Below are 27,927 nucleotides of genomic sequence, written 5' to 3' on the forward strand. Positions count from 1 at the left end.
AGGGAGTATGATGGGGCGGCGGCTGGGTGCCAGGGATTTCTGCTCCAGCTCGAGCTGTACCTGGCCACCGTCAGACCTGCTCCCTCGGGAGAGGAGAGCGTGAGTGCCCTCGTTTCCTGCCTAACGGGCCGAGCTCTGGAGTGGGCTAATGCGGTCTGGAATGGCCCAGACTCGGCGAGGGACCATTATCCAGAGTTCACCCGCCGCTTTCGGGCCGTGTTCGACCACCCTCCGGAAGGAAGAGCGGCGGGTGAACGGCTGTTCCACCTCAGGCAGGAGACGAGGAGCGCTCAGGACTTCGCGTTGGAGTTCAGGACCTTGGCTGCTGGGGCGGGGTGGAACGACAGGGCCCTCATAGACCACTATAGATGCAGTCTCCGGGCGGACGTCCGCAGGGAGCTGGCCTGTCGAGATGCCGCTCTATCCCTGGACGAGCTCATCGACATGTCCATTCATTTGGACAGGGTCCTGCCCGTTCCACCTCCGTGCACCCCCGCCCCTACCCCTATGGAGGTAGGGGGGGCCGTGCCAAGGGGCACCGGAGGAGCTGTGGTCGGAGAGGACACACGGCCGACTGGTGCTGGAGGAGCCAGTCTGGGAGTCGAGAGGGCAGGCAGAACACTTCTCGGTCACCCCAGGTGAGTCAGCACCAGATTCACCCAGAACCCCCTGTTGGTCACGTGTTCTTACCTGTTTTGTTTTCAAAAATGTTTCCCTCTTCCCAGCATAGGGCGCTACACGATTCAGGCGCAGCTGGGAACTTTATGGATCGTGGACTTGCCATTAAGCTGGGCATTCCGCGGGTGCCGATAGATTCCCCCTTCCCCGTGCACTCCCTAGATAGCCGACCATTAGGGTCAGGGCTAGTCAGGGAGTCTACGGTGCCACTGGACATGGTAAAGCAGGGGAATCATAAGGAACGCATTCGTTTTTTCCTTATTGATTCGCCTGCGTTTCCGGTGGTGCTGGGGGTCCCCTGGCTGGCTGGTCACAATCCCCGTATTTCGTGGAAACAGGGGGTTCTCCAGGGGTGGTCAGAGGAGTGTTCAGGGAGGTGTCTAGGAGTTTCCATAGGTGCCACGTCGGTGGAGAGTTCAGACCAGGTGTCCACCGTGCGCATTCCCCCTGAATACGCCGATTTGGCGATTGCCTTCTGTAAAAAGAGGGCGACTAAATTACCACCCCATCAACAGGGAGATTGTGCAATAGATCTCCAGGTTAACGCTGTGCTTCCCAAGAGTCACGTGTACCCCTTGTCACAGGAGGAGACGGCGGCTATGGAGACATATGTCACGGAATCCCTGGGACAGGGCTACATTCGGCCCTCCATCTCACCCGCCTCCTCAAGTTTCTTTTTTGTGAAGAAAAAGGAGGGAGGTCTGCGTCCGTGCATTGATTACAGAGGTCTAAACGCTATCACGGTGGGGTTTAGTTACCCACTACCTCTCATTGCTACGGCGGTGGAATGATTTCACGGAGCAAAGTTCTTCACAAAACTGGATCTCAGGAGCGCGTATAACCTGGTGCGTATGAAGAAGGGAGACGAGTGGAAAACCGCCTTTAGTACCACATCGGGCCATTATGAGTACCTCATCATGCCGTATGGGTTGAAAAATGCTCCAGCCGTCTTTCAATCCTTTGTTGATGAGATTCTCAGGGAACTGCACGGGCAGGACGTGATTGTCTATATCGATGACATTCTGATATATTCCGCCACCCGCTCCGCGCATGTGTCCCTGGTGCGCAAGGTGCTTGGTAGACTGCTGGAGCATGACCTATACGTTAAGGCTGAGAAATGTGTGTTTCCAAACGAGACGTTTCCTTTCTGGGTTTTCGCATTTCCACCACGGGGGTGGTGATGGAGTGTGACCGCGTTAAGGCCATGCGTAATTGGCCGACTCCAACCACAGTGAAGGAAGTGCAGCGGTTCTTAGGCTTTGCCAATTAGTACCAGAGGTTTATCCGGGGTTTTGGCCAGGTAGCGGCTCCCATTACCTCACTGCTGAAGGGGGGGCCGGCGCGTTTGCGATGGTCGACGGAGGCGGACGGAGCCTTCAAGAAGTTGAAGACGCTGTTCACCGACGCACCCATGTTGGCGCACCCGGACCCATCTCTAGCATTCATAGTGGAGGTGGACGCATCCGAGGCTGGGGTGGGTGCCATGCTATCACAGCGCTCAGGTACGCCATCGAAACTCCGCCCCTGCGCTTTCTTTTCGAAGAAGCTCAGTTCGGCGGAGCGTAACTATGATGTGGGGGACAGGGAGTTGCTAGCGGTGGTAAAAGCTTTGAGGGTGTGTCGGCACTGGCTTGAGGGGGCTAAACACCCCTTTCTCATCTGGACCGACCACCGAAACCTGGAGTACATCCGGGCAGCGAGGAGACTGAATCCACGTCAGGCAAGGTGGGCCATGTTCTTCGCCCGGTTTAGGTTCACTATCTCCTATAGACCGGGTTCCCTGAACACTAGAGCCGACGCGCTGTCCCGTCTCTATGACACGGAGGACCGGCCCATCGATCCAACTCCCATCATTCCAGCGTCTAGGCTGGTGGCACCGGTGGTATGGGAGGTGGACGCGAACATCGAGCGGGCATTAGTGTTGGAGCCTGCGCCTGCTCAGGTTCCCGTGGGTCGCATGTATGTGCTGCTCGGTGTTCGTAATCGATTGATTCGATGGGCACACACGCTACCTACTGCGGGTCATCCTGGTGTGGCGAGGACAGTGCGGAGTCTCAGGGGGAAGTACTGGTGGCCCACCTTGGCTAAGGACGTGAGGTCCTATGTCTCTTCCTGTTTGGTGTGCGCTCAGAGTAAGGCTCCTAGGCATCTACCGAGAGGGAAGTTACAGCCCCTCCCCGTTCCACAACGGCCATGGTCGCACCTGTCTATAGATTTCTTGACAGATCTCCCCCTCTCAGGGGAACACTGCGATTCTGGTGGTTGTGGATCGGTTCTCTAAGTCCTGCCGTCTCCTCCCGTTGCCCGGTCTCCCTACGGCCCTGCAGACTGCGGAGGCCCTATTTACCCACGTTTTCCGGCACTACGGGGTGCCGGAGGACATTGTCTCTAATCAAGGTTCCCAGTTCACATCCAGGGTCTGGAAGGCATTTATGGAACTGCTGGGGGTCTTGGTCAGTTTGACCTCCGGTTATCACCCAGGCGGAGAGGGTGAACCAGGAGGTGGGCAGGTTTCTGAGGTCGTATTGACGGGACCGGCCAGGGGAGTGGGCGAGGTACATTCCCTGGGCTGAGTTAACCCAGAACTCACTTCGCCACTCCTCTACTAACATGTCACCCTTTCAGTGTGTTTTGGGTTACCAGCCGGTCCTGGCACCATGGCACCGGAGCCAGACCGAGGCTCCTGCGGTGGAGGACTGGGTACAGCACTCCAAGGAGACCTGGAGAGCCGTCCAGGACTCCCTGAAGGAGGCCAGTGGACGGCAGAAGAGGAGTGCTGACCGCCACCGCAGTGAGGCACCCGTGTTCGTGCCGGGAGACAGGGTCTGGCTCTCGACCCGGAACCTGCCCCTCCGCGTGCCCTGCCGGAAGCTGGGGCCGCAGTGTGTGGGGCCCTTTAAAGTCCTGAGGAGGATAAACGAGGTGTGTTATCGGTTACAACTCCCTTCCTATTACCGTATTAACCCCTCGTTTCATGTGTCTCTCCTCAGGCCGGTGGTAGCTGGTCCCCTGCAGGAGGGTGAGGTGCCGGAGGTCCCTCCACCCCCTCTGGACATCGGGGGGTCCCTGGCGTACAGCATACGGGCCATTCTGGACTCGAGACGCCGGGCGAGGGGCCTGCAGTACCTCGTGGACTGGGAGGGGTACGGCCCAGAGGAGAGGTGCTGGGTGCCGGCGGAGGACGTCTTGGTCCCATCCATGTTGAAGGATTTCCATCGCCTCCGTCCGGATCGCCCTGCGCCTCGCCCTCCGGGTCGTCCTCGAGGCCGGTGTCGGCGCACTGCGGGAGCCGCGCGTCAGGAGGGGGGTACTGTCACAATTCCCACCGACGGTGGCGCCCCCTCCTGCTCGGGTGGCGCTCGGCGGTCGTCGTCACTGGCCTATTAGCTGCCACTGATTCCCTTTTTGGTTTTCCCTTCTTTTTGGTTTTGTGCACCTGTGTTAGTTTGGTTAATTAGCGGGGCTATTTATGTTAGCTGGTCCGCTTCCGTGTTGTGCGGGATTATTTCGATTGTGACGGCTCATGTTCGTGTCGGCGCTATTTTACGCTGTGTGTATTTTCTCCCCTGTGTTTGGGAGTATTTGTTTTATGAGTGAGTGTCAATTAAATACGCCACTATCCTGTGCTCGCTGCTTCGTGTGCCTCATTCCTTCACCAAGACTGCCAACCCGTTACAACAGTATATAGATGGTCCATGAATAGGCATATGCGAACGTGAGTAGATTACCTTGAAAACAACAGTCGGACATCTTGGACGCAGTCTCCAGTTCTTATTATACCTCAGTGTCAGGGAGATGATAGGAGAAAACTTCTTTGCGTCACGGGAGTTGAAGGAAGGAAGGATAGAGGTACTTTTGAGGAGATGGGAAACTCCATTGGAATCGTATTATAACGCCCATTGTGGATGTTGCCCATGTGTCGTCAATGGGCCGTGCGGTGCATTCTGCGCGATTGCGTCAAGGAGTGAATGGGAATCAAATGGGGTTATACAGTAGCTCAAAAACACAACATTAGCATGAATTTCATGAACAAGAAGTACAACATTACAAATCTTTTCAGAGATATAAGATAATTATCGTATAGCTTTGGAATTGTGACTTTGCATACTTTTGAGGAAAAGAGGCAGGTTTCTCGAGTCATACCTTGACTTTGAGAAGGGATTGTGTGACGATTAGCTTCGCAACCGCGTGACGCAGCATGGCAACGTGAATGCGATTGGTCGACAGTCTGCTGGGTGCGGCGTTATACAGTACGTACCTCCATTCCGTTCCTCCATTCATTGCCATTCAATGAGATTCCTATCTCCTCCTTTCTCTAATATCTCTGGAAAGGATATTAATCTGTCAGTGCACTGTTTGCTTTGTGGACATTTGAATTAAATATATACTTTGTCATCATGACGATATAGATGGATAGTCCCAGTCGGTATTAGATAGAACATGTTAGCCACACCCGCCTGTGGGGAAAACAGCCTGTGTTTACCTAGGTTAATCCATTGGCTCACAGCAAATACTTGATTACAAATACAAATACAATTACAAAACTACATTTCAGAAAACTACAACGTCTAAAGATTGCTTTTAAACATTGCCTGCTCCCGAGCGTTCTCACTACTTACGATCACGTAATATTGTACAGCTTCCCTCATCCCCCTTTTCATGACGGTGTTAGCAGCCACGTGAGTGAGTGAGTGAGTGAGTGAGTGAGTGAGTGAGTGAGTGAGTGAGTGAGTGAGTGATTGCGACTGGAACATTAAGCTAGCCAAGACCAAAAACACGAACAAACGGACTATACAGCTACAAGTAGTGAGTGGAGTTAGAAAAGGACTATAGTAAACAAGTTAAATGTCTTACCTGTGATGAAATGGCTTCCACACACATAGCTACGTGTAGCCTACTCGGACACTTGGTCCCAACATTTCCACCCTCTCCCACGCCAAATAGCCTGAAGCCATAGGGCTCTTCTCGCAGGCTCTATTTCCCTACATGGGAGCATTGTGAACTGTAGGTCGGGATTTTTGGCCTGGTTACATGTACATGGAACAACACAGTGGCTTTTCAGCATGTTTCGTTATTTCTGTATAAATAAAAAGCGACAATGAATTTGGCTCTTTACACTGGGGTTCAATAGGAAATCATGTTTGTTTTCCCCAATTTGTGAGCGGGGTCAAGGGGAATTCCTTAATATTATGTGAATATCGACTCGGCGTATGGGTGTGTTCTAGACAAGTATGCCCATACCATCTATTGGCTGATTTGGTGTGCAAGTAACTGTTTAAAAAGCATTATGAAATGTGACATTGGATTATCCCCTATCTCCGGTGACGAGAGCCTTATAAGTATGACAAGCGCCTACACAATTTCCTGATTTCACAGACGGACCACTTAGAAGTTAAATCATGGTGAATTTTAAGTTTATTTTACCAACTGATAGAACACAGACGTTTACCAGAATGACAGGAGTTTCATGATTTTTATTTCTGGGGGTGAATTATCCCTTGAAGATATCGAAACAGACATATGAAGAAAAAAAATATGAATTGATGTATTGATATTTTCTGAGTGTGTGATCAATGATTGAAGAGATTCATGCTAGCCTAATGAACAAAACAAACAAACTGGTCTTGCTATCGACCTGTGTCTTTGCTTACTGTATCTCCAGCAGCAATAATGCTTGAGATAATGCAACGGATGGCCGAGTGTACATGCCAATATAACCTGTCACTGCTGTTACTGTTGGGTCAAAGGTTAAGGTCCATGGAGGGAAAAGAAGCGAACACCATGTGACAAACAGCTGACTTTGGTCAAGTAACGTCAATTAATCATTTGTAAAAAATGTATTATTTATATATCCCTTTTTACAATAACAATAACTAGACCTCTAAAGAGCAAACAGCAGCATGATGTACTCTAAATGTGCCAATATTTACACAGTTCACAGTATATAAAATCATGTAATAGTGTCTTGTCTGTATAAATAGAGTTCAGGGAGGAATAGCTTAAAGACACACATACTGTAAATTACAGTACGTAAGATCAACCACACACACATATAAATTTGCATGAACACACACAAACACACACACACACACACGATGATGACGATAATGGCGCCGGAGGGGATGGCTATGCTGTTTTGTTAGTTTTTTCCCATTGTTTGTAACTCAGTTTGTATATAATGTTGCTGCTACCATCTCTTATGACCGAAAAGAGCTTCTGGACATCAGAACAGTGATTACTCACCTCGAACTGGGAAAAAAAAGTTTTTTCTTTAATGAGTCGGACGCGAAGGATATACTGCTTTGTCGAGACAAGGCCCAAATCCCGTAATCAGCGTACGGAAAAGACAGAGAAAAAGGGGGAGGAGGGCGTGGTGCCTTGTAAGAATTTGCAGACGAGTATGTAAACCACCGCTTCCCTCCGTATTATAGGCCAATGTGCAATCATTGGAAAACAAAATGGATGATCTACGATTAAGACTATCCTACCACGGGATATTAAAAACTGTAATAGCTTATGTTTCACTATGATTTGGCTGAACAACGACATGGATAATATAGAGCTGGCTGGCTTCTGCCTGTTTCGGTAGGACAGGGCACCAACGTCTGGTAAGACGAGGGGTGGGTGTGTGTGTCTATTTGTCAATAACGTCTGGTCTAATTTTAAAGAAGTCTCGAGGTATTGCTCACCTGAGGTAGAATACCTCTTGATAAGCTGTAGACGACACTGTCTACCAAGAGCGTTCTCATCTATATTATTCGTAGCCATCTATTTACCACCACAAACCGATGCTGGCACTAAGACCACACTCAACGAGCTGTATAAGGCCATAAGCAAACAAGAAAATGTTCTTCCATAAGCAGCGCTCCTAGTGGCCAGGGACTTTAATGCAGGCAAACTTAAATCCAATTTACCTCATTTCTACCAGCATGTCACATGTGCAACCAGAGGGAAAAAAACTCTAGACCACCTTTACTCCACACACAGAGACGCATACAAAGCTCTCCCTGGCCCTCCATTTGGCAAATCTGACCATAATTCTATCCTCCTGACTCCTGCTTACAAGCAAAAACTAAAGCAGGAAGTACCAGTGACTCGCTCAATACGGAAGTGGTCAGATGATGCGGATGCTACGCTACAGGACTGTTTCGCTAGCACAGACTGGAATATGTTCTGGGATTCATTCAATGGCAGTGAGGAGTATACCACCTCAGTCACCGGCTTCGTCAATAAGTGCATTAACGAATTTGTCCCTACAGTGACCGTACATAAATTTCCCAACCAGAAGCCATGGACACTAATCCGGACGCTTATAATAAATTCCGCTATGCCCTCAGATGAACCATCAAACAGGCAAAGTGTCAATACAGGACTAAGATTGAATTCTACTACACTGGCTCTTGACGCTCGTCGTATGTGGCAGGGCTTGAAAACTATTACGGACTACAAAGGGAATCCCAGACTCGAGCCTACAAGATGAGCTAAATGCCTTTTATGCTCGCTTCAAGGCAAGCAACACTGGAGCATGCATGAGAGCATCAGCTGTTCCGGACAAATGTGTTATCGCGCTCTCCGTAGCCGATGAGAGTAAGACCTTAAAACAGGTAAACATTCAGAAAACCACGGGGCCAGACGGATTACAAGGACGTGTACTCAAAGCATGTGCGAACCAACTGGCAAGTGTCTTCATTGACATTTTCAACCTCTCCCTGGCTGTAATACCTACATATTTTAAACAGACCACCATAGTCCCTGTGCCCAAGAAAGTGAAGGTAACTCTCATAAATTATTACGGCCCCGTAGCACTCACGTCGGTAGCCATGAAGTGCTTTGAAAGGCTGGTCATGGCTCACATCAACACCATCATGCCAGAAACCCTAGACCCACTCCAAATTGCATACCGCCCCAACAGATCCAAAGATGACACAACCTCAATCACACTCCACACTGCCCTTTCCCACCTGGACAAAAGGAACACCTATGTGAGAATGCTGTTCATTGACTACAGCTCAGCGTTCAACACCATAGTACCCACAAAGCTCATCACTAAGCTAAGGACCCTGGGACTAAACACCTCCCTCTGCAACTGGATCCTGGACTTACTGACGGGCCGCCCCCAGGTAGTAAGGGTAGACGCTGATCCTCAACCCTGGGGCCCCTCAGGGGTGCGTGCTTAGTCCCCTCCTGTACTCCCTGTTCACCCACGACTGCGTGGCCAAGCACGACTCCAACACCATCATTAAGTTTGGTGATGACAGTGGTAGGCCTGATCCCTGACAACAAGACAGCCTATAGGGAGGAGGTGAGAGACCTGGCAGTGTGGTGCCAGGACAACAACCTCTCTCTCAATGTGAGCAAGACAAAGTAGCTGATTGTGGACAATAGGAAAAGGAGGGCCAAAGAGCGGGTCGAGAGTTTCAATTTCTTTAGAGTCCACATCACAAACAAACTGTCATGGTCCAAACACACCAAGACAGTTGTGAAGAGGGCCCGACAACACCTTTTCCCCCTCAGGAGACTGAAAAGATTTGGCATGGGTCCCAAGATCCTCAAAAAGTTATACAGCTACACCATCGAGATCATCCTGACCGGTTGCATCACCACCTGGTATGGCAACTGCTCGGCATCTGACTGTAAGGTGCTACAGAGGGCAGTGCATACGGCCCAGTACATCCACTGGGGCCAAGCTTCCTGACATCCAGGACCTATATACTAGGCGGTGTCAGAGGAAGGCCCAAAAAATGGCCACATTTTCACCCAAGTCATAGACTGTTCTCTCTGCTACCGCACGGCAAGCGGTACCGGAGCACCAAGTCTAGGTCCAAAAGACACCTTAACAGCTTCTACCCCCAAGCCATAAGACTGCTGAACAACTAATTAAATGGCCACCTGGACTATTTACATTGACCCACAACCCTTTGTTTTTAACTGCTGCTACTGTATATAGCCACGTTATTGTTATGTACATTTCTTGTGTTACTTTTTGATTGATATATATTTTTTTTTTACTTAGTAAATATTTTATCAACTCTATTTCTTGAACTGCATTGTTGGTTAAGGGCTTGTAAGTAAGCATTTCACGGTAAAGTCTACACCTGTTGTATTTGGCGCATGTGACAAATAACATTTGATTTGACACACCCAACTAGAATATGGGAATCACTGCCCAGAACATTAAATATTTATCAGTCATAAAACTTTGATTAAAACTCTCTCTGTGCTCTCTCTCTATCTCTGTGCTATCTCTATGTGCCCTCTAACTCTGTGCTCTCTCTCTCTCCATCTCTCTCTCTCCATCTCTCTCTCGCTCTGTGCTCTCTCTATATCTGTGCTCTCTCCATCTCTCTCTCGCTCTCTCTTTTGCTATCGCTCTCTCTGTGCTCTCTCTCTTTCTCTGTGCTCTCTCTCTTTCTCTGTGCTATCGCTCTCTATGTGCTCTCTATCTCTGTGCTCTCTCTCTCTCCATCTCTCTCTCGATCTCTCTTTTGCTATCACTCTCTCTGTGCTCTCTCTCTTTCTCTGTGCTATCTCTCTCTCTGTGCTCTCTCTCTCTGTGCTCTCTCTCTCTGTGCTCTCTATCTCTCTCTGTGCTCTCTATCTCTCTCTGTGCTCTCTATCTCTCTTTGTGCTCTCTCTGTGTGTGCTCTTTCTCTGTGTGCTCTCTCTGTGTGTGCTCTCTATGTGCTCTCTCTCTCTGTGCTCTCTCTCTCTCTCTCTCTCTCTCTCTCTGTGTGCTCTATCTTTCTCTTTGCTCTCTCTCTGTACTCTATTTCTGCTCTCTCTTTGTGCTCTCTCTCTCACTCTCTCTTTCTCTCTCTCTTTCGCTCTCTACATTTTCCTCTCTCTCTGCCTGTTTGGGTGTATGAACTGTACAACTCTCAGTCTGTTTCTTTTTGTGTCAAACACTTCTCCGAAAGGCACTCAGATAGTGGCAATTAGCGAATTCATTAAGATCCTAACACAATTGTCAAAACACATTAGCAAAGGAGCATCATTAAAAGTTTAGTACATTTTAGAGAGAGGTAACCAAATATAAAAGGCAAAGAGCCATCTAACTGAATAGTGAGTATTCTTTAAATTTGAATACTAAATTTCCATAACTCAAATTTTGTATTTAGACATGGACAAAAAAAGGCTTGGGCAAACCTATCAAGCCTGAAGTATGAAAAAGAACGAGATGTTGCTAAGACATATCTTCTATTTATTATTAAAAAAGTAGCTTTCCAATATAAAGTCTTTGACAATACAACACAACTCGGTAAAACCCATTTCAGTTATCATTTAAGGTGGGGGGGGCGTGAGCGCAATAAATCTGACATAGACTATGAAAATCCCCCTTAATGCAAACACATACTGAGCAAATGAACACAAAAGGTAAGTATGCAAGTTTAGCCTTGTCTTTTCTGTCATTTTGCTACCTAAAACCCAAAATTACTCTTAACTCATTATCAATTCCGAGAGAGCATCATGTTTTTTATTATTATTATTATTATTATTATTATTATTATTATTAACTTTTTTTAGGGGGTAGATCAGCTTTAATATTGCAGATAGATTGTGGCTTCTATCATGTGTTTACAATCCGCTTCATTGCAGCTTTAAACTGTTGCATCAACAATCAACACAGCCTTCAATGGTGGGTCGAAACCCTCAAATCTTAAAAAATATTTTCACTGGGTAGGCATTCTTCCTGTGCTGTGCGTCAACCTAAGAATTTCATTATCTAAAACATCATTTATTGATGGATGCAAAAAGAAACTCAACAATATATTGATGAAAGATGAATTTCCACAGTCATGGAACACCTCTCTTTTTTGCCTCTCTCCATCAGCATATGGATTCTGGTTTTGATTGAATATAACCCTTAGTGTTTGGAGAGAGCAATTATTTTACTACCTCAGCTACGAACAGACAGAGCGGGAAGAGACAGAGAGAGAGAGAGAGAGAGAGAGAGACGCATCTCCAGTCACCCTCATCCAACCCTCCGCCATGCCTGAATGCCGCCGGGGGTGGGGGGAAGAAGAGCAGGCGGAGGGAGGACTGGGGGGGAGGAGGAGAGGGAGGAAGAAGGGGGGATGAGGAGGGGGTATACATCCCCCCCATCCCCTGGAGGCCAGTCCTCCTCTCCTCTTCACCTCCATCCATAATTCAGGAGGGGCTGCTGGAGGCCGGGCCTCTCTCTCTACTCTCCCAGCCCCAGAACAAGGCCCCGTGGGGAGGCAAGAGCACGCACCGAGAGCCCCTTGGGCTACAACCGCCACAACCACCATCACTGCCTTAGTGCTTAGACTACCCCCAACACTAGCACAACTAAGTCTTGTATCAGCACTCGTTAGTTTGGTCAAAAATCTGGATGAAGGTTTTATATTGAAATACATTGCTTTTAATAAAGCAGTGATTTAGATATGATTGAACGCATACAGTGCTTTTAAAAAATAGCTTCATGTTCATTTCCTCAATCTAACTGTGAAGTGTCACTAGAACTCAATGGCAGAAATGAAGGTCTAAGAATATGATTGGAACATGACCAGCCGAGTTGATGAACTGAGCAAAGACACCATTCTTTTGTGAATGACACTAAGTTCATCCAAATCATTAAAGATTACTATTACATACAGTATTATTTAATAAATATTCTGTTCATCACAGCAATCAGTTCAGTTCAATTTCCTCAAAGGAATACCTTGCTACGTTCTGCTAAACGATCAATTCAAACACTACTGAGTCTCTGAGTATTAGCCACATACACACACAAACACACACACACACACACACACAAACACACAAGTGGTGTGTGAGTGAGTCTCACTTATACACACAAGCAGCATCTTGCCATCCAGCTGTCTTTCTTTAAACAACTCCAATTCTCCTGCGTGGCTTTCCTCTGGTGTTACTCTCAGGACAGTGGGGATTCGCCCCAGGTAGGTGATTGTAAGCCCAGCGGGACTGGGCGAGATGCTATCAGAGCATGTTTCAGATCCAGCCTGGATTATCAGAGGCCATGCAGAGAGCACAGAGTACCGGTCATTACCATTGATTTGGCCACGCTGGGAGTCAAAGACAGACAACGGGAGTGGAATGGGCCCAGTCAAATAGAGTGTGTGAGTGAGTAAGATGAAAAAGCGGCACATAAAATTTTTATACCTTAAGTGAGGCCTTTCATAGGCTGAGAGCGGGGCAGAGGAGTCTAATGCAGAGCTGATCCACTGATTTTAGCACTGGTTGATGTGTCTTGACCCATATGTGTTATCTATAAAGATATGGATTTATGTATGAAAGAGTGTGTCTGTGTGTGTGTGTGTGTGTGTGTGTGTGTGTGTGTGTGTGTGTGTGTGTGTGTGTGTGTGTGTGTGTGTGTGTGTGTGTGTGTGTGTGTGTGGGTGAGTGAGTGAGTGAGTGAGAAAGCATTTATGCATGTCCCAGTGTGTGTGTGTGTGCGTGTGTGTGTGTGTGTGTGTGTGCGCGTGCATGTGGTTAGTGTATTTGTGTGTGTGTGTGCGCGCATGCATGTGGTTAGTGTATTTGTGTGTGTGTGTGTGTGTGTGCGCGCGCGTGTGTGTGTGCGCGCGTGTGTGTGTGTTCGTATGTATGTAATTATTCTGTGTATGTAATCCAGGTGGGTTTCTTATATTTTCCCCTGTGGAGATGATAATCTTTTTTATTGTTGATAATATTGAATCCTCTCTCCCCTTTCGCAGCGCGAGGCTTGTTGACTTTTCTAGACGGTTCAGAATTTAAAAGTTCATTTTTTCATGACTTGCATGTTTGTCATTTCAATTGCAACCTGATTTCACAAATGGAAGAAAACAAATACAATATGCTTAACAAAGTACTTTGTGAACAAGACTTTTGATTTATGTCAAATTACGTATTAGAGTCTTTTTGATATGCAAAATACAGAATTGTTGTAATAAACTCTGGCTTGAGGATATGAAGGCACTGTATTTACCATGAAAATGCTGTTGACATGTAATAGCACTGTGTTTGAGTTACCAGCCAATACAAATCTAATATAACATTTTCAATTTAGAATATTCAATATATATTCACCCCCCCACACACACACACACACACACACACACACACACACACACACACACACACACACACACACACGCACACATACACGCACACACACACACATACACACACACACACACACACGCACACACACATACACACACACACACACACACAAATACACCAACCAACCACACACACACACACGCACGCACACATACACACACACACAAACACACACACACACACACACACAAATACACTAACCACATGCACGTGCGCACACACACACACACACACACACACACACACACACACACACACACACACACACACAGAGGAGAGAGAGAGACAGCCAAGCCAAAGGAGGAAGCAGCTCTAAAACCAGCAAACACAATTGCTTTGCAGAGGCAATGCGATAGAGGAGGAGAGGGAGGGGCCTGCTGTTTGCGAAAGCTATTGTTTCCCAACTGGGAAGGGAAGCCTGGATTGTTTTTGTACGGGGCACAGAAAGTGGTGAGAAAGCATGAAGATAAGAGACTTGGCCATCCTTTATGACAGCTGGTGCCCTCGGATAGGTCTCCCCCTTTTCCTGTTGCCCTGTGCTCAATGGTTCCCACCGTGATCTGATCATGACAACCTGGCTGAAAAGCTATGGACCACTCCCCAAGCTGAACAGACCGAAACAGACCTCAATCTGCTGCTATGTGTTGAGCGGTGTCTGCATCATTGTCTGAGTCCTGCGTTGAAGTGAAATATGTCAATTGCACAAATTAGCAGTACACATAATGTTGACCCTAACCACAGATCTAGGATCAGTTTACCCAATCCAGACCTTGTGCCTGAATCAGTTTGTAGTAGAAACTTCTATTTACTCCACATTTTTTCAACAGACATTTTCTCTTACTCACCAATACAATCTGTGACGCATGATATACTGTCATACTCCCACACACCTACACTCTCAATTGAATTCAAATCAATTCTAATATGTTTCACTGACATGGCTGTTCAGGGTGGAATCATGCTGCCAAAGCAGTTGATAGTGGTATTTTCGCTCTCTTTCTCTCGCTACTCTCCCTCCCCTTACTCCTACTGCAACTCTTCATCCAAAGGATTCATTTATCTGTCTCATACACCGACAGACAGACACGCACAAGCACACACATGCACACACAAACACACACACCTACTGCTTCTCTTTCTCCCTCTATCATTTTCTCGCTCTCTCTGTCGCTTTGCCTCCTGTGCCTGATCCGTCGTCGCCGTGGTTCCCAGGCCTGCGCGGGCTGTCAATCAAACGGACCGGGCATCTTCGCTCTGCAGCTGAGCCAAGGCCACATCAGCCCACCTGTCAATCACTCTGCTCCACATCCCTTCTCCCCCTACCGATCCCCCTGTCCATCTCCTACTCAGATACCCCCCGACATCAGCATCAACACCCTTACACCCCTTCACACAGCTCCCACCAAAACCATGTTTATCGCCCCCCCCCACCCCATATCAAAATCAACCCCCCAACCCCTCATCGCCACCCCACACCCGTGTAATAACGCAATCTCTCCTCTTCCTTCGCTGTGGCATCAGAGGATTCTTCCCTCTGACGGCACACAGTGTCTGTTACCACACGGGTACGTCCTGTTATGACAGGATAATGACAGGTTACGATGCCACCACCATGCATTATAACAGTTATCTGTAGGCTATTCTAATTTGGATTGTACAATATGATGGAATGCGTGGTAACGAGCCACTGCAAAGTCAGGTGATGACGTGGTTTTTTTCTTACGCCTAAAAAAAGAAATCTCTTTCCGAGCTGCTTACAGTGAGATTTTACCGCGATCCGATGTAAAAAAAATACTTTTTTTTAGTGATTGCCGTGAGATTGCATCATGTTGTTGAACTTTCATCACGTCCTATATATTGCAAGAGTCTAAGATAATTTTGGGTGATTTTTAGGTCATGGGAAGGGAGCACCAATTCAGGAAGTTTACTGAAAATATACTCTGTATGGCAACAAAGAAAACCAACCAAGGCATCTACTAAACTATGAAAAGGATACTGTGGTAAAGCTGCATTCTGTAACATTTGCACAAACGAATATCTATAATACCATTGATCCAAGCAATCTTCATGCTGTATATGTACATTATCCTTACATGATTATACAATCCTTTTATGATCCTTATACATAATGCTTATTAGGAACATGTTATAACTAGCAATTCACTTGTAATCAGTGTCCAATGTCATAATTCTGACAATCTATGCAAAAAACACTAAAGGAAGCTTAATAAACTAGATCAGTAGCCAGGTATGAAAAAGTCTATTCTTTGAGGGTGGAAGCTGGAATGAGAACGAGAGAGAGGAAAAAAACAAATGGTGGGGGGATGGGCAGGGAGAGGAGACGAGACGAGAAAGAGGCAGAGGGCGAGAGAAAAACTGAGAGAGAGCAAGAGAGAAAGTAGAGCGAGCTGGGAGAGAGAGAGAGAGAGAGAGAGCAAGTCATAGGGCGAGATAGAAGGGAGAGAGAGACATGTCCATCTCAAAAACATTTTCTTCCCTTAAAAACCTACGGCATAATGATAAAATACATGCTAGAAGAAACGCTGTATAGAACCACCAATGCTATATAGAAGCACCCGTATTTTAAGCAGTATAGGCTATAGGTTCAATACTGCATTCAACAACAGGCCAATCTAACTTGCCTAGGAACGCTATACAAACAATTTGTCTCAGGCCTGTCCTTCATTTGCAATAAATCAAATTCAAACCCATTTTTGTGCCGAAATCAAATTCAACATAATGTGCTCGTCTCACACCGAACAGAAATGACAAAACGTGGTTTCTTTATTTTCTGATAGCTTTCATGGGAAAATAGGCCTCAAGCTGAAGACCGCTCACTCACTCATCATACAGTAACTACTGATTACTGTTATTACCAGGAGATCAAACTCAACAATTTCTGTGTTTTGAGAGAATGCTTGAGGCTGAGATTGGATAGAGTTGAAAGTGCGTGCCGTTTATACAGTCCAGTTCAGGTGATGATGGGCATTGTAGTCCAACATGGGAATAATAGACAGCCATCAACCATGGGAGCTACTTGTTGAACTACATATCAATTACACCTTACCAACATATTTATAAAGCAACTGTTATGCATTAGTAAGGCGTACTAATGCGTTAAGCAGTCTTGCATGAATGATGGTTCAGTCAGTGTGGCATGAAACACACTAAGTATTTCAGTGTAATGCAGTTAACCAGTCACAACGCCAATACATTATTTTACCATAAGACACATCATATATCTACATGCACTGGTTTAGTGTACACTTTCACAATAGGTTGTTATCAATAAAACGTCACAATAAGTTGCAGAGCGTTCAATTTGTCTGCTGGGGGGCAAGGAGACCCACAGCTCCTCTAAACCCATTGACAACTGCTTGCCGTTTTCAAGGGATTGTTAAATAAATTTGAACTATTTTGGTTGCAATATCATCACCTCTTGCAGAGCATAGTCACAACTACACAGTTCTGATTATTCCATGCGCACATTTAGCTCTATCCTCAGAGTTATTTCATGATCAGTAAACATCAATTGATCATGTCATTTCAGATACGTGAGGGTAGCCTCTCTCTCGCTCAATATTGGCCACCATTAATTGGATATTTGAGTGATTTAAAATAAAAGTGAACTATAATTGACAAGTATGAGTGGTTTAGGTCAACTTCCCATCCTTTGTGGGCTCTGCCTGTCAAGCAGCAGAAGGGTACATTTGCCGATCTACTGTTAGCTGATAATGTTTACTTTGCAAGCTACCAGTAGAAACTTTGTACAGTTGGCTAGACCTAATGTACTTTTTTCTCCAACCAACGTAGGCCTACCTAGCGAAGTTGGCTAACATTATCCTCTTTTCAACATTGTTTTTCAGAGTGTTTAATCACGCTTGCTGCTGACAGACATGATAGGTTACGTTGATTGATGGACCACGTCAAATTGGCTAGCTAGCTAATAGGTCTCGTCAATATGGCTAGTTAACAAGCCAACTTTCAGGGGATAAACTAGATGGCTATATTCAAATATTGTTTGATTTGCTTGCCATCTATAGAGGTGAGGACAATAGTCCGACTGACCATTTTATCAGGAAGAGGACTTGCCAATGTCAAGCTCTTTCCAAATGCCTAATATCTGATGAAGCAAGCTAAATGACACATGGATCTGGAATAGACTACCCTCACGTATCTGAAATTACATGATCAGTTGATGTCTACTGATCTTGAAAAGCATGCAGTTACCTGCTGTATAACTCAGATGATAGAGCTAAATGTGGAGTAATCTGAAATATTTAGTTCTGGCTATGCTCTTCAAAAGGTGATGATATTAAAACCAAATAGGTATAACCTTTATTGGTCCCACTTTAATTGAAGTGAAGCTTATAAAGGCTTCCTAAAGCCTTCCTAATGCCTTCATAAGCACTACATAAATGTGTTACAAAGCATTGATAACCGTATGTCATGCATTATAAAGGGTTCATAAATGTGGCATAACTGTGTGACATAATCACCAATGTCAAATGACTTGATCAGACTTGCCTAGTTAAATAAAGTGTACATTTAAAAGTGACATAACCCACTTATGTTATATGTGATATAAACATGTGCTTTATAAAGGGTGAAACGTTGTGCTGAAGGACGGCACACACTCTAAAGTGAAGTCATGTTGGTCACATTACACCGAATCTCATTCCCAAACACTTCCGCCCAAATGTGCAGAAGGTCTAGTGGACCAACGCATCAAACTTTCCCTTCATTAGTTAGGGTTAAGTTTAAAATCTAATTTTAAGAAGAGACATTTTGGAGATAGGCAGGGTTTAGACTTAATTATGACTTTGTGGCTGTCCTTTATAAATCAGCAGAACGTTAATAACCTATTTATTGACACTTTATGTAGTGTCGTTTAATACTTAGTTTGTGAGACACCTTCGGTCATTCATAACACATCCATAAAGAATCTATATCGCATAACGCTGTACTTACTTGAAAGTCAGACACCCTTGCAGTGGCGATTTTAGCATGTAAATCTTACTGGGAAAAAACAAGGTCGAATCATGATGACGTCAGTGATCTTCATGTCGTAGTTCTAGAAAGAGGTCCGAGTTCCCGACTTACAATTCCAAGTTGGATGACCGTTCAAAAGGTATTTTGCCAGTCGGAGCTCGTTTTTTCCAGACTTCCTAGTTGTCTTGAACTCACTGAAGTCAAATTTCTCAGCTCCGAGTTAACAGTTTTTTTTGAGTACGGCAGAAATCATGCTGGATTGACAGCATGGCCAATGTTGAATGTTTATCACTTTAAGCTTGGAAAAGAGACCCTTAAAGCCAAAATTGGGACCACACACCCACTCCACTGAATAGCAGGCTAGTGATTGCTTTGCAATGCTTTGCAGTTAGCCACTGATTCCTTCCAAACCACTCAGTGTTGAATTTGCAATTTCCAACTTGTTGTGTAATGTTTATGTCCAATGGCCGATGAGCACTGATGCATTTTATTTATAATTTCTCTTTATTATTTCTCTTTATATGACAAGGATTTAAAAGGATTTGCGAGTAGATTGTCGACTTGATTCATGATGATGACTGCTAGCTAATATTTTGAAAGCTTGAAAGTTGACATGATCAGTCCAATCATAGCTACTGTACATATAATGTGATTTGACCTAATTTTATCTGTGTCCAATGACCTTGAATCTCCTAGGATGGGCACTTCTAATGTAACTCTATGGCACCACCCAAGGGGCTTGAATTTTCTAGCCATACCCTTAGATTTGGCAGTGACGTAGTGTCCCCATGAGTGACAGAACACTTAGCCGATCACGGCGCAACGAGAGAACATTACCAACCCCTGTGCTCCGTATTTTCCACTGGCTGCCCCACCACCACAGAAAGCACTGAGCTAGGCTGAACACCTTCATTTTGGAGATGCCTTACTCAAGAAAACAAAAAAGAGACCATGTTTGTATGGAGGCTTCATTCACTAAATTATTATTTTAATTTAGATTATTTATTTTTTTTACATTGTTTACAAACTGATATGTGATACGCATTATTGCCAAAATAACATGCAAAATCTTTTTTTCCCCTTTACCTGCCATGAATGACGGGTCGCCACTGCTACCAACGCATTTTGCTCTGCATGACTGCACTTTCGACTGTGTCATCCTGCAGCACAGCATTTGGGGGGAAGTTGAGGTCATGTCCAATATTGACTATGCACCCAAGAGGGAAAGAGGTTGGGCCATCCTAGAAATGTTTTAGAGTCATATAATATAACATACACAGAGTGTTGAAACATTAGGAACACTCTTTCCATAACAGACTGACCAGGTGAATCCAGGTGAAAGCTATGATCCCTTATTTAGTCCATTTGAATCAATGTAGTTGAAGAGGAGGTTGACAGGTTAAAGGAGGATTTTTAAGCCTTGAGACAATTGAGACATGGATTTTGTATGTGTGCCATTCAGAGGGTGAATGGGCAAGACAAAAGATTGAAGTGCCTTTGAACAGGGTATGGTAGTAGGTGCCAGGCGCACCAGTTTGAGTGTGTCAAGAACTGCAATGCTGCTGGGTTTTTCACGCTCAACAGTTTCATGTGTGTATCAAGAATGGTCCACCACCCAAAGGACATCCAGCCAACTTGACACAACTGTGGGAACAATTAGAGTTAACATGGGCCAGCATCCCTGTGGAACTCTTTCGACACCTTGTAGAGGCCATGCCCCGACAAATTGAGACTGTTCTGAGGGCAAAAGGGGGTGCAACTCAATATTAGGAAGGTGTTCCTAATGTTTTGTGCACTCCGTGTACACAATTTAGCAGACACTTTTATCCAATGCATCTTAGAGTCATGCATGCATACATTTTTAAGTAAGGTTGGTCCAGGGAATCGTGCCTACTTTCCTGGGATGGCAATGCTCTACCAAGATGCATGACAAGGTTATAAATGCTTTGTGAAGCCTCAATTTAATATAATTTATAAAGCCTTAAATTAAGAGGTGATTATGCTACCCTTTTTCTGTCATATTTGACCTAGTGGGTTATGTCACATTTTACATTGGTGGATATATCACACAGTTATGCCACATTTATGAACCCTTTAAAAAGCATGACATTATGATTTGCGACACATTTATGTAGTGTTTCTGAAGGCTTATTGAAGGCTTTATGAAGCCTTTATAAGCTGCACATAACTTAAAGCGGGGCCCTTTTGGGTCAACAATTCCTTGAAAACGGCAAGTAGTTGTTAATGTGTGTGTGTGTGTGTGTGTGTGTGTGTGTGTGTGTGTGTGTGTGTGTGTGTGTGTGTGTGTGTGTGTGTGTGTGTGTGTACAGTGCCTTCAGAAAGTAAGGCCTTTTTCCACATTTTGTTGTGTTACAGCCTGACTTTAAAATTGATTACATTTAGATTGTTTTGTCACTGGCCTACAGATAATACCCGATAAGTGAAATAATAATTTTCAGAATTCTAACAAATTAATTTCAAATCAAAACATGAAATGTCTAGAGTCAATAAGTATTCAAGATCTTGGTTATGGCAAGCCTAAATAAGTTCAGGAGTAAAAATGTGCTTAACAAGTCACATAATAAGTTGCATGGACTCACTCTGTGTGTAATAATAGTTTTTAAAGGAATACCTTACAGTATATCTGTACCCCACACATACATTTATGTCATTTAGCAGACACTCTTATCCAGAGCAACTTAAATGTACTTATTTATTTTCTTTTTCCCCCCATACTGGTCCCCCATGGGAATTGAACCCACAACCATGGCGTTGCAAATGCCATGCTCTACCAACTGAGCCACACGGGACGACGGGGCAATTATCTGTATGGTCCCTCAGTCGAGCAGTGAATTTCAAACGCAGATTCAACCACAAAGACCAGGGAGGTGTTCCAGTGCCTCGCAAAGAAGGACACCTATTGGTAGATGGGTAAAAATAAAAAATCAGACATTGAATATCCCTTTGCGCATGGTGAAGTTACATTTTTTACATTTTAGTCATTTAGCAGACACTCTTATCCAGAGCAACTTACAGTAGTGAATGCATACATTTCATTTCATTTTTTTTTTTCCTGTGCTGGACCCCCAGGGGAATCGAACCCACATCCCTGGCGTTGCAAACACAATGCGTTGCGAAAACCATGCTCTACCAACTGAGCTACAGGGAAGGCTAGGGAAGTTATTAATTGCACTTTGGATGGTGTATCAATACACCCAGTCACTACAAAGACACAAGCATCCTTCCTAACTCGGTTACCAGAGATTAAGGAAGCTGCTCAGGGATTTCAGAATGAAGCCAATGGTGACTTTAAAACAGTTACAGAGTTCAATAGCTGTGATAGGAGAAAACTGAGGATGGATCAACAACATTGTAGTTACTCCACAATACTAACCAAATTGACAGAGTGAAAAGAAGGAAGTCTGTACAGAATTAAAATATTCAAAAACATGCATCCTATTTGTAACAAGGCATTAAAGTAATACTGCAAAGAAATTGGCAAAACAATTAACTTTTTGTCCTGAATACAAAGTGTTATGTTTGGGGCAAATCCGATACATCACTGAGTAACGCTCTCCATATTTTCAAGCATAGTGGTGGCTGCATCATGTTATGTGTATGCTTGTAATCGTTAAAGGCTGGGGAGTTTTTCAGGATAAAAAATAAATGGAATGGAGCCTAGCACAAGCAAAATCCTACAGGAAAACCTGCTTCAGTCTGCTTTCTAGCAAACACTGGGAGATGAATTTACCTTTCAGCAAGACAATAACCTAAAACACAAGGGCAAATATACACTGGAGTTGCTTGCCAAGAAGACAGTTACAGTTTTGAGTTAAATCTACTTGAAAATCTATGGCAAGACCTGAAAATTGTTGTCTAGAAATGATCAACAAAAATTGGTTGTTGATCATTTCTAGACAACCATTTTCAGGTCCTGACAGAGCTTGAAGGATTTTGAAAAGAATAATGGACAAATGTTGCACAATCCAGTTGTGGAAAGCTTTTAGAGACTTACCCAGAAAGACTCACAGCTGTAATAGCTGCCAAAGGTGCTTTTACAAAGTATTGACTCAGGGGTGTGAATACTTATGTAAATGTGATAGTTCTGAACTTCATTTTCAATAAATTTGCAACAACTTCTAAAATAACGTTTTCACTGTCACCCAAGGTATTGGGTGTTGATAGTTGAGAAAAAAATAAATGTAATGTATTTTGAATTCAGGCTGTAACAAAACAAAATGTGGAATAAGTCAAGGGGTATGAATACTTTCTGAAGGCACTGTGTGTCAGTCTGAAAACCTGAAATTAGAATGACTCTGACTGGCGGTGAGTCATCATCGTCATGGCGTTTAGCTGTCCGTTCCCGAGGGAACCAGGTTACCGTCTCTACACTGAGGGGATTTTCTATTTTTCTATTTGAAAAGAAAAAGGCTGTGCACACACATATACATGCGCATGCACCCATGCACATACACACACACAATCTCTAGGTTGAATTACACACATGTATTTGTACACGGCAACATATTTCAAACCAACAGTAAACATACATACCGATATCTATGCCTGTCTGATAGTCAATGAGCTGATGCTATCAAAAGGCAGGCTATGTAGATGAGCATAAATGACAATACTGCAAACCCCACTAGCAACCACCCACGTGATATACGGCATGATCTACTGTAAATGCAACATGTCTGTGAATTTGTGTGTCATAAACTGTATTTCTACGTAGAGTACCAATGTTGACAATACTCTAGTGATGATGTCAAAAGCATGCGGTTACTCAAACACATTTCTGAAGCGGGTACAGGTTAACCTTTTTAAGTCCTTTTAGAAATGGTTGAATTAATCGGGTTTGTTTTGTATTGTATTGTATTTTAAATTCTGTTTATTGAAACGTGTCCACCTGTGTTGGTGTATTGTATTGTATTGTTTGTCTAAAAACAAGATTAGTCCAGAATTAAACGAAACATATTTGCACTTTGTAACCCACAACGTTCCATGGTTCATTGAGATGTGTATAGGCTGTGTGCTCTGCCCCGGTCGCTCCCTAGAGACGTTTTCCCTAGGAACAGATCTAGGATCAGCATCCCCTCCCCGAATCGGTGATCAGAAATGTTTGTATCTTGTAACTAGGAAACTGTTTATAGTTTAAAAGCCTAGTTTTCTCAACTCCAAGTGAGAACATTCTGAATGACTTGTTTAAGGGATATTGTATTGATTGTCAAGATGCAGTACATTTCCTCTGTGGACTATAGCTTCTACTGCAAGTTTGGAAGGCGTACTTTCTAAGGCCTACGTTTTCCTTCTGTGGAAAACATTCATTTGGATTATTACACAGACTAACAATTGAACAGGTACGATCAATCCTTATTTAATTTCTTGTGGCTGGATAATTTGGAGTTTAAATTGAAGTTAAGGGTAGGTCTAAAGTGTAAGGTCACGCCAGAAAAAGGCATTACAGCAGGGGGGTATCTGTTGCATCAGGTTTGAGGAGTTAGAGAGGTAACTTTGGTCAACACCTGAGTTCAACTCGGGATAACCAGTCAAACGAATGTGGCTCACCTTTTAGCCTGGTACATTTCTATGGCAGCAAATCCTTCAGAACTAACCTGAGGGACATTCTACAAAGCCAGCTAGATCTACTCAGGGTTTTCTAAAGCTAACCAGCTTCAGTTAGCTTCACATTCCAGCTCAGGCTTCATCCGTACTACGAAGGTGGATATTGCTCGTGTGCCTGCCGCTGACTCTACCGCATGGCTAGTCGAACACCGAACTCTTCATTGAGACAATGTTGAAACATCAATCCACGGGCTGGTCTGTGCCCCATTTTCATTTGTGCCGAAGTTTTACTGTGCCTTCATTACTAAATAATGTGATAGTTATTTTACAATTTCACCATGTTTGAACACAACCATTTTTAAACATATACAGTATATGTATGTATATTTAATCAGTCTTCTTCCTCAAATAAAGGGGATGATAATGCAATTTTAACAACCACTGTCATAGTATGAATGAAGTCTGAGCTGGAATGTGAAGCTAACTGAAGCTGGTTAGCTTTGGAAAACTCTGAGTAGATCTAGTAGGATACCCCTCAGGTCGGCCGTGAGCTACTAAAACAGAGGACAGCTTGGTAAACCAGGTGAATTGTGGGTAGTGTAGTCTTACTGTATCTCTTTGGTCCATCCTCCAGGCAGAAGGAGAGGGTCAGTGTGGCGTCCTCCTCAAAGAACTCCGTGGCAAACGCATCCCACCACAGACTGTCATTCTCCTGAATGAGAGAGAGAGAGTGAGAAGAAAGTTGATCAATCCTTCAAATACTTCTAATATGATCATATCATTTCCATTGTTGCACAGAACATATTTGATCAAAACAACAGGTTGCAGACTATTTACGCATTCCCACAATCTCATTGCTCCATGATAAGTACAAAAACGTCAATTTTCACATCCGACAACCCAACATATGTCACGCATCGACCCAGGACATCCGCTACTGTATACAACATCATGATATTGAAATCAATTTGGAAATACTAACAGGCTAAATGTTGCACCCTTTCACCTGCCACTCTGGGGAACATGACACTGCCATTTACCAGATAATGTACCTTAACCGGGGACAACCCCAGTTTGACAAGTGATGTTGATTTCACCCGACATGTTATGACAGACCGAGAGGCTTTCATTCGTCCCCTCCCCCGAGGGACCGCTAGACCCTCCCAGATGTTTACAATTATCCATGTCAACATCGCTTAGTGTCAAGTCCAAAAAGTGCTGACCCCAAGGGACTTAATGTGCTTCATATCTGCAGGTCTGGGGCTAGGTGTGTGTGTGTGTGTTTGTGTGTGTGTGTCTGTGGTATAAGGAGTGCTAAGTGGGAAGCGAGTGGAGGAGGGAAGGGACTAGACCACCTGCAGTTCATTTAGGAGGTGAATCAATATGTGCTCATGACCTGGGAAGAGAGCATTCGCTGGTGAAATATCATCAAAATCCCTGGGTTAGAGACTAGTGATAAGCCTATGATAAGGTACTTTAAGAGCTGGAATCAATTGCCGATTGAGGTAAACTGCACTGCTAGTTCATTGAGAATGTTTACGCTGTATCGGAGGTGTTAAAAATGTTGTAAGCAACACACCCTAAGTTGATCCTGGCACGACATTGTCATTGGATATTGACACAAAACCATACTAGAAGTGTGGTTTCCAACTTAACTCAGGGTCTTTTTTCAGGACCCTGTCTTTCAAAGATAATTCGTAAAAATCCAAATAACTTCACAGATCTTCATTGTAAAGGGTTTAAACACTGTTTCCCATGCTTGTTCAATGAACCATAAACAATTCATGAACATGCACCTGTGGAACGGTCGTTAAGACACTAACAGCTTAAAGACGGTAGGCAATTAAGGTCACAGTTATGAAAACTTAGCACACTAAAGAGGCCTTTCTACTGACTCTGAAAAACACCAAAAGAAAGATGCCCAGGGTCCCTGCTCATCTGTGTGAATGTGCCTTAGGCATGCTGCAAGGAGGCATGAGGACTGCAGATGTGGCCAGGGCAATACATTTCAATGTCCGTACTGTGAGACGCCTAAGACAGCGCTACAGGGAGACAGGACGGACAGCTGATCGTCTGGGACCTGTTGGATCGGAGCGTGAGGGTTAAGGCCATTCCCCCCAGAAATGTCCGGGAACTTGCAGGTGCCTTGGTGGAAGAGTGTCGTAACATCTCACAGCAAGAACTGGCAAATCTGGTGCAGTCCATGAGGAGGAGATGCACTGCAGTACTTAATACTTAAGGCCACAGCAGATACTGACTGTTACTTTTGATTTTGACCCCCCCCCCTTGTTCAGGGACACATTATTCCATTTCTGTTCGTCACATGTCTGTGGAACTTGTTCAGTTTATGTCTCAGTTGTTGAATCTTGTTATGTTCATACAAATATTTACACATTATTAGAGTGAGCTATGTCAAGAATGCAGTTTATAAATATGTAGTGTTTATAAACAGTGTAACTAAAATGTAATGTACAATTTCCGCACGGTCACATATTTGCACCACTGCCGCCCAAATTTAGAGCAAACAAACTGTGTTTCTTAATTTTGACCCAGATACCCCCACTGCTGCACCATCATTGCATTTTATCAGCACACATCAAAAGCTCAATGAGTCATGAACTGGGACTGTTAGCAGCGATTATTAACTCAACAGGAGTCTCTGCGTTGTGTGTAACTGGGCTAGTACCAGGCAACTGGCAGTGGATGGACTCTGCCAGGGGACAGGAGGACACCCACTGGGCACAGACGTCAGTTCAACATCTAGTTTTGATTTACATTTGGTTTGGTTGTCAACTAACCTGAATTCAACATGAAATCAACAAAAACATTTAGGTTGATTCGATGTCATCGCATTGCTTTTTTTCTGTTGAAATGACGTGAAAACAACGTTGATTCAACCAGTTTTTGCTCAGTGGGCAGGGTGGTATGGTGGTGGGATGGGGGGAGAAGCGAACATTTTCTGGGACATGGATGTCTTAGTGCAGCAGCGTTTCCCTAGCGGAAAATCAACAACAATGGTCACACACGCGACTGATGAGACCTCCACTGGGACAGCACTGGATGAGCTGGTTGAGAAGTGTGTGTGCATGTGTGAGGAATGTGTGTATGTGAGAGAGCGCGAGAGAGAGAGAGACAGAGACAGAGAGATATTGCATGGATAAGTGTTTATCTGCATGGCTGTCTATATCGTTGTGCATTTCTTTTCTTGTATTTTTATGTGTGTGTGTAAGTGCATGAGTACATGCATGTGTGTGTGTGAGAGAGACATTCTGATCAGTCACACTCACCAGGCTGAATGACCTCAGCAGATAATCCTGTCCTGTGAGGGGCCTCCAGGGAGTGACAGTAAAGCCAAGGGTCAACAAGGCACTCTTTCCCTTCCTCTCTTTCCTCCTCTCTCTCTCTTTCATTCATTCACCTTCTCTCCCTCTCTCTGTCTTCACTTCCTCTCTCTCTCATTCTGTCTCGCTCCCTCCCTAGCTTTCCATCTCTATCTCTCCACTACAAGCTTCTCCATTCAATAACACTTCCAGTATTGTCGGCTGATTTAACTTGAACTTTATTGCCATTCAACAACATTTATGGTTTTCGTGTTGTAAATGGCTA

The 27,927-nt window shown here is 44.6% G+C and overlaps 1 protein-coding gene across 7 annotated transcripts in view; it reads right to left on the minus strand.

The window, feature by feature from the left end:
• Nucleotides 1-27,927, minus strand: part of LOC115205097 (LIM domain-binding protein 2) — an 88,175-nt gene that overhangs the window by 41,344 nt on the left and 18,904 nt on the right. For all 7 annotated transcript variants that reach the window (XM_029770728.1, XM_029770727.1, XM_029770725.1 and 4 more), the window contains exon 2: nucleotides 24,931-25,033. In XM_029770728.1, coding sequence (XP_029626588.1) covers nucleotides 24,931-25,033 — 103 coding nt within the window. The remainder of the gene's footprint in view (nucleotides 1-24,930; nucleotides 25,034-27,927) is intronic.

Source organism: Salmo trutta, chromosome 13, assembly GCF_901001165.1.
Source record: "Salmo trutta chromosome 13, fSalTru1.1, whole genome shotgun sequence".
Classification (NCBI taxonomy): Eukaryota; Metazoa; Chordata; class Actinopteri; order Salmoniformes; family Salmonidae; genus Salmo; species Salmo trutta.